General features: G+C 60.1%; 2 protein-coding genes across 2 annotated transcripts in view; both read right to left on the bottom strand.

Moving 5' to 3' along the window:
* The window catches only part of LOC115641316, a 627,798-nt gene that overhangs the window by 163,190 nt on the left and 451,999 nt on the right, over positions 1 to 12,609 (bottom strand).
* Positions 51 to 3,015, bottom strand: ATF5 (activating transcription factor 5). The gene is made up of 3 exons (XM_030544535.1): positions 2,852 to 3,015; positions 1,629 to 1,925; positions 51 to 1,220 (listed from the first exon to the last, which is right to left on the bottom strand). The coding sequence occupies exons 2-3, from the start codon at positions 1,792 to 1,794 to the stop codon at positions 454 to 456; spliced, it is 933 nt and encodes a 310-aa protein (XP_030400395.1). The 5' UTR covers positions 1,795 to 1,925; positions 2,852 to 3,015; the 3' UTR covers positions 51 to 453.

Here is a 12,609-nt window from a genome sequence, read left to right on the forward strand (position 1 = left end):
AGCCCCAACCCCTAGGGAAGAGGGGGTGCTCTCACACACAGCGCACAGCCTGAATGCAGGAACAGCCTTTATTGGCTTTTATGCTCTATAAAGTAAGCTACAAAAAAGGTCTATCTATACAAGTGGTTTTGTACATGTCTCTGCCTGTGTCTCACATGCACCCTCACTGTACCTCTCTAGCACCCCCCACACCTTTCTTACACATCCCTTCTCTGCCACACCAGCACCCCCTTCCTGCAACATCCCTCCCTAGAGGCAGGGCAGGCTGGCACAGGCAATGCCGGTGCTTGGAGAGCGGACATGCCTGGCAGCCTGGTCTCCCTCACAGGTCCATGTCACCCAGCATTCCCCACACGTCTAGATACTGCTTCTCTAACCCAGAGTATCGTCTAGTTTACTATCCCCTGTACCCCCCTCTACTGCCTGGAGGCCAGGCCTGAAGCTCTGTATCCTTCAGAGCCCCTCTCCCTCTGACTTACAGGCCATGCTGTAGACCTGGGGTGGAGTTTGGGCTCGGAGCCTCTGGCTCCGGGCCTTGTAGACCTCAATGAGCAAGTCCTTGACATACTGGATCTCTCGCTCAATGGAGTCTGCCTTCTCCTTGAGCTCACGGTTCCTGGCCTCCAGGCCCTGGCACTCATCATCCAGTGCCTCATACTCAGCTCGCTTCCGCTGCCGGTACCGCAGTGCTGCTGTCTTGTTCTGGTCCCGCTTCTTTTGCTTACGATCCCCCTTTTGCTGGGGCAGGGCTAGCCCACAGGGGGCTGCTGGATGCTCCAAGGGGCTTTGCCTGCTGCGCTTGGCTGCTGGGCTACTGGCACACTCCTCCAGCAGGCCCTGGCCAGGGCACTCCCCAGGCACCCCTGCCCCATACAGGCTGAGGAGCTCCAGGCAGCCCGAGTCAAGGGTCTGCAGTGGTGTGGGATTGTCAGAGCTGAAGGGTGGGTAGGATCCTGCTGGCCCACTCCCATCCCCAAAGGGGAAGTGGAAGGCAGGCTGGTGTGAAGGTGGTGTGCTGGGAGCTACCTGGTCCAGGCCCAGCCCAGGGGATAGTGACTCCTCCAGGAAGTAGTCCTCCATCTGCTCCAGCTCTTTCTTCAGGAGGGAGGCCATGGCCTCCAGGTCGGGCAGCGGGGGTGAGGGCAGCGATGGGTCCCCCGACTCCATCAGGAGAGAGGAGAAGTCCACCCTCTCCGTCATCCAGTCTGAGAAGCCATCGCCTGTGTGGAGAGAGCAGGCTTAGAGGCTGCAGGGGGAGCCCTGTCAGGAACAGAGCAGCACCAAGCATGCTGCCCTCAACTTGGAATGAAGGGAAGGCTAGGTAGGCAGGTACGGGGCCTAGCCAAGCCCCTTTAGGCTTTACAGCTTGCCTTCTGCTGACCTGGCCTCACAGCCTGTCCTAGGAGCCAGGTAACCCATGGGCATTGAGACACCTGAGCAAACATCCTAACCTCTCAGCAACCCCATCTCCATCGATGGGGAAGGGCTGGGATCTCCCAGCCTGGCATATGAGAGGATTCTAATGTCCTAATAAGGCATCCATGAGACAAACTCACTGAGGCAGCACACTCAGTATCCCTCATCTTCCTCCCCACCCCCAGTACTTCCCACTCCTGCCAGTACTATACCTGCCAGCATCATTGCCTCCGTGCCATGGGCATAGCGCCCATCCGTGGCCCCTGGCATGGGCTCATAGTGGCCAGGGATCTTGAGGAACTCGGCCCTCCAGGAGAGGGCACTAGCTGGGAGCGGAGTCTTCTCCCGGTCCAGGGTCAGTGCTGCCAGCATTGACATGGTGGGGCAGCTGTGGGTTCACACAGGCCACAGCGCAATAGGGCAAGGGGCCAGAGCGTGATGGACAGGGGCCGTGATTCCTGCTGGCAAGAACGGTGGCAGGTAGGGAGATGGGGGCAGAGCAGGAAGACCTATGGGGGAGAGAAGAGAGGGTGAGCAGGGCCCCTGGCATGGGGTAGGGCGCCCCTACATCCATGAGGGGGTTCAATCCCTCCCCCGCATCTTCTGCACAGCAGCACCCCATAACAACGAAGGGACAACCCTGTCCCACTTCCCTCCACTCATCAAACCACATCGCCTTGCCTGGCCTGGGGGGGCTCAGCTCCTGCCCCTTCGCACAGGCTCAAGGCCCAGGCAGGACTAGGATACCGCCCCGTCCACTCTACCCGTGGGGTGGGAGGAGCGAGTCCATGGGGAGACACCTCCAGGCGTGATCCCAGCAGCGCCCCCCGTGGGAGCCAACCACCCCGACCCCCGGAGACACCCTGCGTGCACTGGACGTGCAACAGTGCGCGCGCCCCCAGAGGGCCCTGGCCCCACCAACGCCCCCGTGTCCCCCGCGGGGCTGCACGCGCCCCGCCGCCCCCCGCGGCTGCAGGCGGGCACACGCCCCAGGGTCCCCGTGCCCCCCCGCGGGGCTGCAGGCGGGCACGCGCCCCGCCGCCCCCCAGGGTCCCCGTGCCCCCCCCGCGGGGCTGCACGCGCCCCGCCGCCCCCCGCGGCTGCAGGCGGGCACACGCCCCAGGGTCCCCGTGCCCCCCCCGCGGGGCTGCAGGCGGGCACGCGCCCCGCCGCCCCCCAGGGTCCCCGTGCCCCCCCGCGGGGCTGCAGGCGGGCACGCGCCCCGCCGCCCCCGGGGCTGCAGGCGGGCACACGCCCCAGGGTCCCCGTGCCCCCCCGCGGGCACGCGCCCCGCCGCCCCCAGGGTCCCCGTGCCCCCCCGCGGGCACGCGCCCCGCCGCCCCCCAGGGTCCCCGTGCCCCCCCCGCGGGGCTGCACGCGGGCACGCGCCCCGGGGGTCCCAGCCCTGCTGTCTCCGCGCCGGGGCAGCACTCACTCCATGGTGGCGGCGGGGGGCGGCGGCGGCGCGGCGCGGCGCTGCGCACGCTGGTCCGGGGTCGGGCAGGGCTAGAGAGCCATGGCGCGCGGCGCTGGGTGCTGGGTCTGGCTGTGCGGAGAGAGACGGAGTGAGGGGGCGGCGAGGCGGGGCCGCTATATATACCGCCTCCCCCCGCCCCTCGGCCGCATTACCGCCCGTGTCCCTCCGCCCCGCCGGCGGGGCCGTGCAGCCCCCGGCCCCCTCCCCCAAAGCCCGCCCCCCCCCCGCGCTGTGCCTCAGGGCTGCGCGGCTGCGGCTCCCCGGCACCCCCTGCAGCGCCCCCAGGGCGGGAGCGAGGGGCTTATTTTGCGGGAGGGGGGCAGGACCCAGCGGGCGGTGACTGGCCCGATTGCAGCAGGGTTGCATCAGCTGTGGGGAGAAAGGGGGGGGGGGGCAGCGCTCGCCGCTGATTGGCCGCGGTGCGCCGGGAGCGAGGGAGCGATTGGCTGCAGGGAAAACTGGCCGGACCCCCCCCCCCCCAGCTGCTCGGTGTTGTCAGACGTCACCTGAGACAAAGTGTCTGTCTGGTCCCCAACCCCCCCCCCCCTTCCACCAGTGAGCCCCTCTTACCCAGCTCCCCCGAGCAGCCCCCAAACCTCATCTCCCTGCGCACCCAGTTCCCCTCAGCACCTCTCCGGGGCACCCTGTGCTCCCCACCCAGCACCACTCCCCAGGCAGCCAGCCAGCATCCCCCACCCCCCGGGATGAGCACACTGTACCCCCCAAACTCCAGCACCCACAGTCTGCCCTCTCTGGCTCAGCAGGGTTCTGAGCTGAGGCCAGCATCTGCTCTGTGTTGCCCTTGCCCCTATCCCAGTGGGCAGCAGGGCCTGCCAGCCAGCCTTGGGCAACCCTGCCCTGCAGCTCTGCCAGGAGCTACCCTGCTCGGTGCTCCTGGCCAGCCAGGTGCAGGGCTGGGGAGGGACACCAGGAGCATCCAGCACTGGAGCCCCCATACGGGGCATAGGCTGGGTGCGTGGCTGGGGGCCTCCCTCAGGTCCTGGGCAAAGCCTGTGACCTGAACCAGGGCATCATGACTCCAGGCAAATACCAGGCTCAGGCTCCCACCAAGGATAGGGCTGGGGCTTGCCTGCATGTCCCACCCCACCCCGGGCTGATTCTGGTCTGTGGACTCTCGCATCCAGGGGAACAAAAGTCCAGCTGAGCCTGCTGTGTGATAACACTGATTAGTGCCAGGAGATGGGGACATGGATTAGTGCAAACCATTCTCCTCAGCACACCCCAGCAGCGTGGGGAGAGTGCAATGGGTGAGAAATGAGACATAGGATCAGGGCATCAATGGGTGTGTCAGAAACTAGATCTAATTGGTGGGCAAAATACCAAGTTCCACCTGCCCCGCCTTGGGGGTCTGCAGGAAAAGACTTTGAGGGGGGATCAAAATGGTGAAATGTGGTCTGCAAGGAGGGAGTTTCCCTATCCCAGCTGCCCCCTATCTCCTGGGACCCCAGGATCTACTATGGCACCACTGCATCTTCATCATCCTGATCCCAAGAGACACGTCCTGACTGTGCTCCCACTAACATCACCACTGGCATGCCAGCGGCAAAATCCTGATCCCTCACTAGGGATCTGAGAGTTGCGTACCTGCTGACACCCTCCACCCATCCGGTGTCACTTTTCTTCCCCACTCCCTTCAGGCTTTTCTCCTCACTCCTCTCTTCTCCCTGAAAGGGCTGTTAGTGCCATTTTTGGTATAACCCTTGCGGGAGGGGGTCCCTATGAAAACTCTCCTGCTAACAGGAAGGAGAACGGGGCTGTGGGCACCCTGACAGCCCGACTGGTGCTGTGCTTCCCTTCCCTTCTGCGCTGTATCCTGAGGAACAGGTTAAGCAGGTCATCAGTGCCTGTTTTTGCTGGAAGACCAGGCAGGCCCAGGCCTCTCTGCTCTCACCCCATTTATTCCAATGAAACTAACCCACCTTCACCTCATCCCCCCCCCCCACCCATGCAGGGGGAAGAATTGGGGGAGCAGAGCAGCCCTGGCCATGCTGCCACCTGCTCAGTCTGGCTCAAACCGGCTTCCCTGGCCCCAAGCTGGTGCCGTGGCCCTTGTCCCCTGGCTCTTTCTACCATGGATCAATAGCCCAAAGGTCGCTGTGTGGCATCAGCACAGGAGGAAGCAGGGACATCCCTCCCTCCCCTGACTCTTCCCCCTGGCTCCTGCCCTGCATCCCGCCCCCGCCTGACTAAGCCTGGTGGTGCCCAGCCCAGAGCGAGGTGCCTGCTGGAGTGGGGGGAGCTGTTACTGCAGGTGTTGGGGAAGTTAGGCAGTGCAGAGTTGGGCTGGGGGGTTGACACTGCCTCCCCCCATGAGCTGCAGGGTCAGGATGTGCCTCCTAAGCAGTGGAGCAGGTACAGGAAGGTCTCTCTGGCTCTGTGTCCAGGGTCACCTCTGGGTTTCGTACCCCCTTCTTCCCTTGCCGGGCTTAGCCTGGACCCTGTGGGAGGAGACAGGCTGGCAACCCTTAGGGATGGGTGTGGGGCTGAACTGGACCTTCAGCCACCCCCCCCCCCCAGCCGGCCCTGCTCCCCTCACATCAAGACACGGGAAACAGGTGGATGCTTATTGGCCCTGGCGTGGAGCCCAGCCAGACTAGATGCGGCCCCTGCCCCAGAGCCACCCGGCACCACACTGCAGCACTCTGGTCCCTGTTGAGCAGAACACCTGTCCCTCGGGTGTATTGTGTTGCCAAATAACAGCTCCGTATCCACAGCAACCTGCTGGTATCCAAGTGTGAACTCTGGGTGGGGCAGGTTGCCATGGAGACCTCCCTAGGGGGTTCGGGAGCTAACAGGAGCCTGCTCCTCACCCTTCCTTCTCAGGTGCCATAGGACCAGCACATCAAGGGCCTGGAAAAGTCACAGGGGGCCCCAGTGATTGCTCCAGCATGCACCAGGCTCACAGCATCTCCCCCCTCCACCGCCATGGGGGTGGGTGGGGGCTAGTGGGTTAGAGCAGGAGGCCTGGGATCCAGAATGCCTGGGGTCTGTTCCCAGCTCTGGGATGGAGTAGGGTCTAATAGTTAGAGCCAGGAGGGACTGAGAGCCCGGACACCTGGGTTCTCTCCCTGGCTGGGGCACTCTAGTGGAGCTGCTGTCCCGTTAGACTGTGAACTCTGGTGGGCAGGGGCCGTCTCTTGTGTATCCGTTCTGCCTGTCCCAACAGCAGCACAGAGGAGACCTTCTTGCCCCCTCCTTCCTCAGATCTAGGGGGACACCTGCCCCCCACCTCCTTCAATGAGGGGCCAACCCCACCAAGGCCAGCTCCAGCTTTTTTGCTGCTCCAAGCAGCCAAAAAAAAAAGCCGCGATCAGCAGCAGATTTACCGCACTGCTTCATTCTTCGGCAGCAATTCAGCAGCCGGTCCTTCCATACAAGAGGGACTGAGGGACCCGCCGCCGAATTGCTGCCGAAGACCCAGACGTGCTACCCCTTTCCATTGGCCGCCCCAAGCACCTGCTTCCTGCACTGATGCCTGGAGCTGGCCCTGATCCCAACACCCCCAATATGGGCCCCATGGAGGGATAAATCAAGTGATGGCTCGATCCCAGCTGGCAGTAACGGCCCACCCCCATCCCCCCACCTGGCCTGCTGCAGGGCGGTATCTGGGAGTGGCTCGAAGCACCTGCTCCTGGAGCCCTGCAATGGCCTGAAGATGCTGGCTGGCATCATGCTGGCTCAGGATGGAGCTGGGTACTGCGGCCCCATGGTGCCGAGACAGCCCCACAGCCTCCTGCTGGCTGAACATTCAGGGCGGGTGATGGTGCTGGGGGGCAGATGCACACTTCCCATCCCCCTTCCCTCCCTCCTGTGCCAGGCACCAGGTGGGTGAGGGGTATTGGTCACATGCAAACACAGGCGATGGATGTGGAGGGTATTTATGGCCCCTCCCGCAGAGGCCCATCTTACTCATTAAATCAGGTGGGGCCCACTGCAGGCCCTGCCCATGGGGTGGGGGGTTACGTGTTGGCCAGCCATTCCCATCACTCCTGGGACTTGACCAAGCTGCATCACAGTCCCCCTGGGTTGAACTAGGGCCAGCAGCAATGGAGTGGCTCTGCCCCAACCGATGCTCACCCCTCTGCTGAGCTGTGCCATGTCCCATTGGTACTGTAGCCATAGCAACTGCCACAATCTCCACAGCAGCCCCCACCTGGTTTCCATGGAGGCAGCATCGCCTAGGAGGGTTTAGGGACAAAAGAGGAGTTGGCAGCTGAGCCTGGGGAGCGAGTGGCAGAGCCCAGCTCTGCACCCCCAACAGCTCAGCTCGCCAAATGAGATCGCCCCTGCAGAGACACCAGACCACCGCCTGGCTCCACAGCGATCACCCCCTCATCTCCTGGGCAAGAGAGGGGCTGGGTGATGCATGCCACCTCTGCAGTGTCATGGCCTGGACCAGGGTAGCCATTTGTGATGGTTAGGGGCCCTGTCACTATCTGCTACCCCTGTGAAATCTCTTTTAATTCCGGACACAAATACAAGCAGATTTCTCCCACTTAGAACATTTATTACTGTAACAAGGTCCTGCTGTCCGGGATCCATCGGGGATGGCCTGTGACCAACCAGCCCCTTGGGGATGACCCCTGGAGTGTGCCAGACCATGCCATGAGGCAGGCCTACGGCCTCCAGGACTCCCAGACTGGGCCTTTGGGTGATCTCCCGCTGTGCGCAGCCCAGCCAGATATCGGCAGGAGGCTGCCCCTCCATGGCGTAATCAGTGATCAGTGCCCACAGCATGGAATCTGACCGTCTTTGGGTTAGCTGAGGTGAGGGCTCCTGGTGATGGAAGCCAGGGCGTTGCCATGTCCTGCTCCCTGAGCTCTATTCCCCCTCCCCTCCGTCCCAACAGAGCCACTGCATGTGCCTATGTGACTCCTGCTCTTATCACGGGCTCCTGTCCCCTCCAGGCCACAATCTCTGCTGCCAGCCATGCAGCGTTCACATGGTCAGAGCCAGTCCTTGGCTCAGCCAGGCTTCTGCTGTCTCTCTGGATCCTCCCTTGGTACGTGCTGATCCCAGCCAGCTCTTGCTGGCTCAGAGCTGCTGCCACGGCCAGTTGTGCCCCCGCCCCGTCACACAAGCCCCCTGCCCCAGGAGAAGCCCTGGAATCCTTCTGCATACTCCCCAACCTGGCCTGTTGGTCACCAATATCACAGCGAGTTCCCGCTTCCCTCACTGGGTAACGAGAGAAACATTCTGGGCACATTTCAAAAAGCAGCATCCAGTTCTCATCCTGAAACCAGATTTAACCCTTCGTTATTCTTCATGTGTCCAACCAGCGCAGGCCGAGGGGCTCAGAAACGTCTGTTGAAGCCACTGCCCACACCTGCTATCATCCTTGGCTATAACCTGACAATTAGTGGGTTAATTAGCACTGGCGCCAGTTCTTGCCTGCCGGGCAGCCCCTGCCTATACCTGCTTCTCCGGGGAGCGGGTTGGTTTGTTTCTATGGATCCACAAAGGGACTTACAGAGCACCACAGCCTCTATTCCCCTAACTTTTGAGCACTGAGAACGTCAGCAGACCAACGATGGGATCCAGGCAGCCTGCGCTGGGGGTGCAGTCACTGGGGGGAAGTCTCTTCAGTGTGACAACCTTTCTGGGGTCCACTCTCTCTTGGAGGTTAAGCCCCTCCACCTCCTGGAACCGCACCTCTCTGAGTCTTGGTCTGCCTGCCTTTCGCCGTGGCCCCCTCAGGGAGTCCACTCACTCTGGATCCCCAGGGCTTCCACTCCTAGAGGGAATAATGCAACCCTGTTCTCTAGACCAGAGTGACTCGCAGCCAGTGTAAAACAGGAGGGTTTATTGAGCATCTGAACACAGCATAGGAGACTCTCAGGGCCCTCAGGCCTGGCCTCCCTCAGCACAGTACATCTAAGTTGGGGGGAGGGATAGCTCAGTGGTTTGAGCATTGGCCTGTGTGATGAAGCGGGAATATTCATAAAGTTTTCTCTGAATACTGTGTGGGTGCCTCAGTTTCTCCTATGCAGTTCTCAAGTATCTAGGTGGTGGGAGAAGGGTGTGTGATTGTTGCAGAGCCCTAGAGGGCAGATGTGATGCTGTCTAGACAGAAAATGGCTGACACTCTGTCTCCTGGCAACTAATGACCTGGGTCCCTCCTCTACAAAGGTGCCAGCTGAAGGTGTTGGAGAACAAAGAGATCAGGTGACCTCCTGGCCCGGGAAAGAGACAAAGCTCAGAGGAGGAAGGGCTGGAGAGTTTCAATTTGGGGCTGGCGGGGGAACGAGGAGTGAGGGCAGACGTGGGTGTCTGGCTCACTGCCCCCCAAAATGGACCCGGCTGGGGGGTCCTGTTCTCTGTACCTACAAGCTCTGTTTTAGACCATGTTCCTGTCATCTAATAAACCTCTGTTTTACTGGCTGGCTGAGTCATGTCTGACTGTGATGTCGGGATACAGGACCCTCTGGCTTCCCCAGGACCCCACCTGGGCGGACTTGCTGTAGGAAATGCACAGAGGGGCAGAGGATGCTGAATGCTCCAAGGTCAGACTCAGGAAGGTGAAGCCGTGTGAACTTCTTGCCCTGAAGACAGTCTGCTCACAGAGAGGGGATTTTACCAGAGTCCTGACTGACTTTGTAAGGAGCAGTTCCAGAGCAGTGCCCGGGGACTCCGTGACAATTGATGTTACCGGTGGGATGTACTGCACCCCATGGATGGTGCTTCTTGCAGTAAATGACTGGGGAGCAGTAAAACGAAGGGGGGGATAACGAGGACCAGGCGTGCTGAAGGCTCAGAGAGGGACGGTTTCAGGGCGTGATTAATCCCTGGGAGTATGTGACCAGCAAGAAGGACTTCTGCAGTAACAGGGTTCCCCTGGGGATTGCAGTGAGCAGTCCCGGGGCGGAGGAGTCTGCAGCTTGACCATGGCAAACAGGCGGTGACCTGGAGAAGGGCTGGCACACTAGAGATTCTTCCTGGAAACCATGTGGGAGCTAAGAGCACACAGGCCTGCGAGTCCAAAGCAACTTGGGAACAGCGGAGTGATGGCCTATCACCATCTCCTCAAGAAGGACATTGTAACCCTGTGCAAAAAGAGAGGGTTATGCATTGGGAAGTTCACCAAGGCCCAGTTAATCGTGCTGCTGGAGGAAAGGACCACTCTAAGGAGCAGATTCCTGACCCAGATGGGGCTACAAGAGGATCTGGGAGCAGTGGTAGCGGTAGCCAGGCATCCCCAAGAATCTGGTCCCCAACCAAATGGGGGTCTTCACGATCGGGTTCCCCATCAGGGGGTCAGACACAGATGGGATTGGAGGTGAGTCTGAGAGAGCGAGAGGACTGTGAGAGACAGCAAGAGCCTGAGAAAGAGCTGAAGGAGAAGCATCAGCAGCATGGACTGGCGATGGTGGAGTGGAGAGGCATAGGGGACTTCCCAGGGGTGAGTAAGGATAGACCCCAGGCTGCCAGTTCCACAGGGAACCTCAATACTAAATTTCTGCCCCTGGTTAAGGAGGAAGGGGATGTGGATGCCCACTTCACTGCCCTTGAGCATGCTGGCGATTTGAACCAGTGGGACCCTGAGGAAAAGCCCCGGAATCTAGCTCCCCTGCTAGGTCCCAAGGCCATAGATGCTGTCAGCCAGATGGGTGAGGTGGTGGATAGGTTTCCACCCTGGCCCTGGTCTATATGTCTGCTTGGAGTCTTCTGGGCTCAGGCCCTTCAGACCCCCAAGTGGGAGCAGAAGGTGGTGGTCAATGGGGAGACCTGCCTAGGGTGGCAAGACCCTGGGACAGAAAGACCTGTTGTCAGGCCCCGGGTGATGCAGTCTCAGATGCTGAGGGGTTGTGTGATCTGGGTGAAGGTCCCCAGGATGAAGCCCCTCACCCTGCCTATGGCCCAGATCCCTGTGCAGACCCAGGAGGGGTCGGGCTGGCTGGTAGTTGGGGTTCTCCAGGATATCGGCTGGGAGGCCCTGTTGGGGGGTGACTGTCTCCCCATGGGACAGGATCCAGGCCCCGCTCCTGTAACGAACGAGGGTTTGAATTCAAATCCAGGGAACCAATTGGCTAGGATGGAAATGGTCAGTGAAAATGCAAATGACCTGACTGGCACGGGGGGGGAGGAGCTGCAGGGCTCAGGATACCTGCCTATCTGTAACCAGACCCCTGGGGCTGAGTGGGACCGGAGAGATGCTCCCTGCCCCCCTGCACACCAGAGAGGGGGCTCACACTGGCTCTGTTGCTCTGGCCAAAGCAGTGAGCTCGCTGCCTACCCCCACTGGGACAGAAAGGGCAGTGCTGAGCATGGTGGGAGCTCAGACCCCAGCAGAGTGGGGGGACACATAGGCAGGGCAGGTAGGTTGCCAATTAGGTTTGCCAGGGGTTGTGAGTTCAATCCTTTAGGGATCGGGGGTGGGAGGAGTTGGGGATTGGTCCTGTTTTGAGCAGGGGGTTGGACTACATGACTTCCTGAGGTCCCTTCCAACCCTGATATTCTATGATTCTAAGTTTCCCCTGAATCATAGAATATCAGGGTTGGAAGGGACCTCAGGAGGTCATCTAGTCCAATCCCCTGCTCAAAGCAGGACCAACCTCAACTAAATCATCCCGGCTTTGCCAAGCTGGGCCTTAAAAATCTCTAAGGATGGAGATTCCACTACCTCCCTAGGGAACCCATTCCAGTGCTTCACCACCCTCCTAGTGAAATAGTGTTTCCTAATATCCAACCTAGACCTCCCCCACTGCAACTTGAGACCATTGCTCCTTGTTCTGTCATCTGCCATCCAGGTAAGTGCTGCCTGCTCTCCCTCTCAAGGCCAGAGACCCTGTACTTTCCAGCTGGGCATTGGATATCACAAGGCCCCAACAGCTCCTCCCCTGCCCTTTGTCTTCTGTCCCTGGTAAACAGGTCGCTAGGGCCTTGCTCTCTTTTCAGTGCTTTGTTCCCCTCTGGCTAGAATTGGTTGGTCACGTCACTGGGGTCCTCTCTCCTCAGCTCATTGTCCTCCCACTGGCCAGAAATGGCTGACTGCCAAGCTGGGGTGGGTCTCTTTGTCTCCAGGTCACCAGTTGTTAGGGTTCCCTATCTCCAGGCTGTTGTCCGGGGGTCCCAGCTGCTAGGTGAGGTCACACCTGGTTCTCTGCAACAACAAACTCTCTCCCACCACCTCGTTACACATGCAACACACAGGGAAACTGAAGCGCGCACACACTCTTCACATAAAACACTATACAAATCCCCAACTTCATCACACGTCTATGTCTCAGGGTCAAGCTAAGTTTTCAGATCCGGGCAGTAGCTCTGAAGTGCTTAATTGCATCAATCTCCCTGCTCCCAGCAGTTCCGCTCTGGTTTTGTGTGGGTAACTCGGAGTGTGTGAGCCAAGGGTACTGTTATGGTCACGGCACACACAGAGGCATTAGAGCAAACAGAACGACTCTGGCTGGAAGGTGGCAGCATAACACGGCTTTCTGTCTTAGTATCCAGAACAGTGGAACAGAGGATGACAAAGCAGGCTGCTCCCTATGGCAGAGAGGCCCAACTCAGCCCACCTTGTCTAGGCTGCTCTCTGCAGAGCCAGATCCACTTTTCCAGCAGGACCAGGAAAAAACCTCTCAAATATACAGTGACAGCCACAATTTGAATGCAGTTTTCACTACATCACAAGCACCTGAGTGTAGCTATGTGGTGTTACTGTGTGCAGGTCACTGGGCACGTGTGTGTGTGTCACTGTG

This window comes from Gopherus evgoodei, unplaced genomic scaffold (assembly GCF_007399415.2).
Source record: "Gopherus evgoodei ecotype Sinaloan lineage unplaced genomic scaffold, rGopEvg1_v1.p scaffold_34_arrow_ctg1, whole genome shotgun sequence".
NCBI classification, from domain to species: domain Eukaryota; kingdom Metazoa; phylum Chordata; order Testudines; family Testudinidae; genus Gopherus; species Gopherus evgoodei.

Excerpts from the sequence above, each read along its gene's own strand:
- ATF5 (XM_030544535.1), bottom strand. The coding sequence starts at position 1,794 with ATGTCAATGCTGGCAGCACTGACCCTGGACCGGGAGAAGACTCCGCTC. Across the intron at positions 1,221-1,628 it reads GGAGGCAATGATGCTGGCAG|GCGATGGCTTCTCAGACTGG; the intron begins GTATAGTACTGG and ends CTCTCCACACAG.